At 41.8% G+C, this 7014-nt stretch overlaps 1 protein-coding gene across 1 annotated transcript; it reads left to right on the forward strand.

Annotated features, from left to right (window-relative positions):
- The first annotated feature begins 380 nt into the window (after window positions 1-380).
- LOC133870614 (uncharacterized) lies at window positions 381-2633 on the forward strand. The gene has a single exon (XM_062307778.1). The coding sequence runs from the start codon at window positions 381-383 to the stop codon at window positions 2631-2633; it is 2253 nt and encodes a 750-aa protein (XP_062163762.1).
- The last annotated feature ends 4381 nt before the right edge of the window (window positions 2634-7014 follow it).

Consider the following 7014-nt stretch of genomic DNA (forward strand, 5'->3'; position numbering starts at 1 on the left):
GGCCACGATCGTAAAGCGTGTGCCTTAATCCCACAATTTGAGCGGTCGACAAGTGCTCCAAACCTGACACGTGGTCCAATGAAAGAACCAGATCGCTCGCAACATGACATCTATAAATACCTCACTACTGAACAGGTAATTTAGATTGCTCATTGTGATACAAGGGTGATATACACTTAAGATAAAAACTGATAAAGGCATCGGAGTGGGATTGTCGGATTCCCCCCGACGTAGTTTGTTTTATTTGCAGGATAACGAAGATAGGCTCTTCTGGTTCGTCAACTACCATATCAGAAACTGTTCTAACAGTTTGGCGCCGTCTGTGGGAAACGACTAGTACGTGTGCGTCGTTTACTACGCAAAAACAAAAATTATCTGAAATGATACGAACAAGAGCCACGACCAAAGGAGCAAACAACCCTCACCACGAGACGGGAGGTGGGTCTCACCAGAATGCAACTGAGATGGAGGCACGAATAGCCCAGATGTTTAGGGACATGGAGGTCCTAACTCAAGAGAACCTTCGTCTGTTAAGGCGATTAGCGGATGAACGAATTCTTGAAGTGGCTGAGGGAAATGAAGAAGAAGAAAGCAATACCCACAATGAAGCGGACAGGGAGAGCAGAAGGATCACAGAAAGAACTCAACAAGAAGACCAACCCCGGACAGCTGAAGGAATCGCAAACCCTCCTCCTGGTGAAGGTATGGTGAATCATCAATATGAAGAAAGAAGACTTAACGAAGCCATCGCCACACTCGATGAGAAATATGAAGATAAGTATAACCGACTGCAACTCGAAATCCAGCAAAACCACAAAGGGAAGACTTCTCGGGTGGATAGCCTGTTGAACAGGTCTTCCCCATTTACCGAGCGTGTCATGGCAATTCAGCTCCCCGAGAAATTTAAAATTCCGGCCATTCAAGCTTATACCGGGATTGAAGATCCCACTGAGCATCTCGACAACTATAAGATGCATATGGATCTACATGGGACCCCTCAGGAGATGGCATGCCGAGCTTTTCCACTTACCCTGTCTGGTTCAGCTCAGGATTGGTTCCGAAAACTCCCGCCGAATTCCATCACATGTTTTGATGATCTCGGGCGGAAATTCGTAACTCAATTCCTGGCTGGGTGCAAGAGGAAGAAGCCCTCTGGGCAACTGATGGCGATGCGCCAAAAGGAAGGCGAGTCTCTGAAAGACTATGTGGCCCGATTCAATCAAGTGAAGCTCACAGTCGATAATCCAACTGAAGAAATGGTCTATGCTGCCCTATACCAGGGCTTACGGGTGGAAGGGCCCTTGATGTCGGAAATTGCTCTCAATCATCCTGAAAATTTGACCGACTTGACAGACGTGATTGAGAAATATGTAAACCAAGAGGAAACCCTCTCAGCTCTGAGGGAATCCCAAAGGCAGAAGGTTGCGGAGTCGAACAACTCCGTAAAGAAGGAAAAAAAGAATCAGAAAGAAGAAAAGCGGACAGAAACCAAACCAGCAAAGTATTACCAGTTCTCCATAGAGGAATGGACTCCCTTGAATGCTCCCATTAACGAGGTATTGATGGAAATCAAGAAGGATCCGCAATACGAGAGGCCTTTTCCCCTTCACAACAAGCAGGTAAGGGAAGAAAATAGAAACAAGTTCTGCGCGTACCATGATGCTCGGGGTCATGTTACCGAGGAATGCAGAAATCTCAAAATCCTGATCGAGAAGTTTATCAAAAATGGAAAATTACTCCGTTTTATAGCATACAACCAGGGCCTGCCTCGGCAAAATCAGAGGCCTCAAGAGCGTAGAGACCGAGAGCGTTCTCCTCAGAGACATAGAGAGCGTTCTCCTCAGAGACATAGAGGGCGTTCTCCTCAAAGACGTAATGAGGGTCACCGAGACAGAAAGGAGGAACCTCAGCGAGAAAGAAGCATAAGCAGAGGCGCACAAGGTCATGAACCACGGAATGGGCCGGTCATCGCCGACATCCGAACTATATTCGGAGGTTTTGGCGGAGGAGGAGAAACAAGTGCGGATAGGAAGGCATACGCTTGGTATCATAAACATCAGGAGGTGATGGCTATAGAGAGACCCCACAAATCCTACCGGAGGGAATCTATGGTGGTGGGGTTTTCAGATGAAGATTACGCGGGAGTTTCACTTCCGCATACCGACGTGATCGTGGTCACGCTGCAGGTGGCTAACCACCGAATCCATCGAATGTTCATCGATAATGGGAGCTCGGCTGATATCCTATATTGGTCAGCCTTTCAAAACATGGAGATCAGTCCGGAAAAGGTAATCCCGGCTACCTGCCCTTTGGTAGGATTTGCTGGGGAACAGGTCTTGCCGATCGGGTCCATTGAACTCCCCGTGACTGTTGGGGATTATCCGACCACAAAAACTATTATGGTTAAGTTTTTGTTGATTGATAAACCCTCGACCTACAACGCAATCATTGGAAGAACAGCACTTAATGATCTGAAGGCGGTCACTTCCACTTCACATTTGAAGATCAAATTCCCAACCGAGAGAGGTGTTGGAGAAGTAAGGGGAGAACAGGGAGTGGCACGTCAATGTTACAACATAACGCTGAAAGGGACCCCTTCACAGAAGAGTTGCAGGGAGAAGGGCGAGCAATAGCAATCACAGCAGGGGGAACCAACCGAGGAGATGAAAGAATTTGAAGTAGGAGGTAACGGAAAAAAAGTTAGGGTCGGATCCCTGTTGTCTCCGGAAGTCGAAGAATCCTTGGTAGCTTTCCTTCGGAATAATACCGACGTGTTTGCCTGGTGCCATGACGATATGCCAGGAATTGATCATTCGGTAATTTTGCATAGGCTAAATGTCAACCCTAATCACCGACCCGTTAAGCAAAAAAGAAGATGCTTTGCTCCAGAAAGAAACCAAGCCATACATGAGGAAGTGGAAAGGCTATTAAAAGTCGGTTTTATCCGAGAGGTGGACTACCCTCAGTGGTTGGCCAAAGTTGTCTTGGTGAGAAAGTCGAGCAGAAAATGGAGAATGTGCATGGACTTCACCGATCTCAACAAGGCATGCCCAAAAGATAGTTTCCCTCTTCCCCGGATGGATGTCCTAATCGACTCCACCTCGGGGCATGAGCTTCTAAGCTTTATGGATGCCTTCTCGGGGTATAATCAGATACACATGAGCGAACTCGATAAAGAAAAAACCTCTTTCATCACCGACCGGGGGCTGTATTGCTATAATATGATGCCATTCGGCTTGAAGAATGCCAATGCAACCTATCAACGGCTAGTCAACAGAATGTTCCGTGACCAGATCGGAAGGAATGTAGAAGTATATGTGGATGACATGTTGGTGAAAAGCCGAAAAGCGTCCAACCATCTGACCGATCTCGAAGAAACCTTTGACACATTAAGGAGATATCAAATGAAGTTAAACCCGGCGAAATGTGCTTTCGGTGTCTCATCCGGAAAGTTTCTGGGATTCATGGTCTCGAGTAGAGGAATCGAGGCAAACCCCGAAAAAGTCCGAGCTGTACTTGAAATGCAAGCTCCTCGTATAACAAAGCAACTGCAACAATTGACCGGGAGAATTGCAGCCCTAAACCGGTTCATCTCTCGGTCAATAGATAAATGCTTGCCCTTTTTCAAGATACTCCGGAAGACGTTTGTTTGGAACGACGAGTGCGAAGTGGCTTTCGGTCATTTGAAAGAATACCTAGCCAACCCACCGCTCCTAAGCTCACCAGAAGAGGGGGAAATTCTCTATATATACTTAGCAGTGTCACCATCCGCTGTTAGTTCGGTCTTGGTTCGGGAGGAGTCCGGACTGCAAAAGCCAATATACTTCACAAGTAGGGCGCTACACGGGGCCGAAGAAAGGTATCCCCGGATTGAGAAGTTAGCTTTTGCCCTTATTACTTCCGCCTGAAGGTTGCGACCATACTTCCAGGCACATGCTATAAGGGTACTTACAGAGTATCCTTTGAAGAAAGTATTGCAAAAGCCCGACCTCTCAGGAAGGTTAGTAAATTGGGGTCTCAAAATCCAAGTTAGGCTTAAACATTTTTTATGGAAATTTGCTTGGGATATGTTGCCTTCACGTGCAAATGTTGGTCAATTTATTATCTATGAGGAGATGGATGCTTGGGTTTGTACTTTCTGTAAGAATTCTCTTGAAACCTTATCTCACATTTTCTTGGAATGTGATTTAGCTAGAATTTTATGGAGGAGCTCTAGTTGGCCTCTTTTTCCCTCAGCTTTCGCCTCTAGACATATCTCAGATTGGATTCTTGCTATTATTTTTCCTGTGATGATGCTTGCTATTCCTAAATCTGAAGTTAGGAAATTCCAATTGTTTGCTTCTCTCACTTTAGACTTTATCTGGATGGGTCGGAATAAACTTATTCATGACGGAATTCAACCTTCTCTTGCAAAAGCAATCAAGAAGATTTCTTATACTTTGGGCTTGCATTGTGAGGCTTGGTCTGATTCTATTTTACCTTCTCTTTGGACTCCACCTTTTGTTGGATGTATCAAGAGAAAAGAAACACGACCCCATTGATCAATAAAAATCTCATGCGTAGATTTCATTGAAAATTGCCCTGAAGGAGACACTACAAAAAATTAGATGTTTTGAGCCCTTTTTTAGAGCTGTTTTAAGGCCTTAAAACGGCTCAAAATTGTTGGAGACTTTTTTTTGTGCCGTTTTCAAAACGGCTACACATATCAAGTATTAAAGTTTCGGTTTGAGCCGTTTTAGTCCAAAACGGCTCTAATTTGAGCCGTTTTAACAAAAACGACTCCAACCATTTTGAACCGTTTTAGCAAATCGGTTGGAGTCGTTTTGGACCAAAACGGCTCTAAATATATATATATATATTTTATTTTTATTTTTTTTTAAAAAAAAACCATTATTTTTTTTAGAGCCATTTTAGGGTCCCTCTAAATAAATAATAATAAAAAAACATTTTTTTTGAGCTCTAAATAAAAAAAAAAATTATATATATATATATATTGGTAATACCTGATATAAAGTTCTAAATTATAGTTTGCAACAATTCCTGATTTTTGCACATGAGCAGGAGACGCTGCAGTTGATTACTCAAATCCAGGAAGGATTGTTTTACAATTAAAATCATCTCATATCAACATATAATTCAACCTAATTTAAACTTATAAAGAACCCATTGCATCGATTATATAGCAAATAGGCCAACATGAATGCTTAACATATACCGATATACCAATTTATAAAATGTGGGTCTTGCAATTTGCTATTTTCTCAAGCCAATACCAACAGATGAAATTGTATTAAGCAGTTCATTGTCTTTTACCATAGACAGCAACTCAAACTCACCCAAAAAAGGATAAGAATACACAAATTAAATCATGGAAGTCATTGTGCAGAAACTAACCGGAAATCAAAGGTTCCGAAAATCGCCGGAAATCATGGAAGTCATTTTTTTTTTCTTTTGATGAACTAAAAACTTTATAACCAAACACAACAAACTACACTCCAGTCCAAAACTGGATTCGAAGTTCAACAAGAAACAAAACCTAGATGCTTGCATCAAAACAACAAACCAAAACACACCCAGCTCAACAGCAAAGCAAACACCACAACACACAACACAATACAATCAAAGAAGCAAGAAGCACATAGCTCCACAACTCAAGAAAAATCAAAACAAAGTAACAGCCACTGCCAACAGATTAAAAGCGATGAACGTCCGAATGGGTTCCGACTCGACCCCTTGCCCAGTTGCCGGAAACTGCTTCTAATCGCCGAAAATCAACTTCTGGCTCCACCGGTTGTCGATCTATGGAAGATCGGGTCTTTGGGTCACGGGTTCGCCGAATCTCCTCTCTACTCCGACCGGTGTTTCTCCTGGCTCCCAGCTCTCTCTCTCTCTCTCTCTCTCTCTCGAACTCCCTCACTCTTGGTCTCTCCTTCTCCGTCTCACCCTCTCTCAGACTCTTCTCTCTCAATCTCTATCTCTTAGTCTCACCCTCTCTCAAACTCTCTCTTTTCATCTCTCTGGGTTCGGGTGAGAAGAGGAGATTCAAGAAAGAGGAAAGAAAAAGAAAGGAGAAAAAGGAGTTGCGTGGGGGCAGTGGCCAGTGGGTACATTTTATAAGAGAAAAAGAAACAAAAAAATTTTTGAACAAAAAGATGAGGGGCGCACAGGACACGAAAATTTTCATGTCCCGCACGCCCCCTTCAAAACGACTTGGAGTCGTTTTGGGAGAAAACAACTCTAGTTGGAATCGTTTTCGCCCAAAAGGCCTCCAACAAAAATAATCTTTAAAAAAAAACTAAAAAACTAATATTTTTAAAAAACAAATTAAAAAAATTAAAGAAAGAAGGAAAACAAAATTAAAAACAAATTTTTGTTTAAAAAAAACCTGAAAATTAAAAAAAAAAATAAACAAATAAACAAACAAACAAAATTAAAAACAAATTTTTGTTTAAAAAAAACTGAAAATTATAAAATTAAATAAACAAATTAAAAAAAATTAAAACCAGTTTTTTTTTTATTTTTATTTATTCTATAATTTTTTGTTATCTTGTATTTTTTTAAAAAAAAATTAATAATTTTATGAAATGTATTTTTGTCATTAGAGAGAACATTAACATTTATTTATTTATTTATTTATTTTGTAGTTTTAGGGGGAACATTTGACACATGATGGATCGTGGTACGATCTATGTGGTCGATCGTTGTACGATCTAAGTGATCGATCGTTGTACGATGTATGTGATGGAACGTGGTACGATCTATGTGATCGATCATCTTACGATATATGTGATCAATTGTGGTACGATCAATGTGATAGGTCATGGTACGATCTATGTGATCGGTCGTGGTACAATCAATATGATAGGTCATGGTGCGATCTATGTGATCGGTCGTTGTACGATCAATGTGATAGGTCATGGTACGATCTAAGTGATCAGTCGTAGTACGATCAATGTAATAGGTCGTGGTACGATCTATGTGATCGGTCCTGGTATGATCAATGTGATAGGTCGT

Source organism: Alnus glutinosa, chromosome 6 (genome assembly GCF_958979055.1).
Source record: "Alnus glutinosa chromosome 6, dhAlnGlut1.1, whole genome shotgun sequence".
In the NCBI taxonomy this organism is placed as follows: domain Eukaryota; kingdom Viridiplantae; phylum Streptophyta; class Magnoliopsida; order Fagales; family Betulaceae; genus Alnus; species Alnus glutinosa.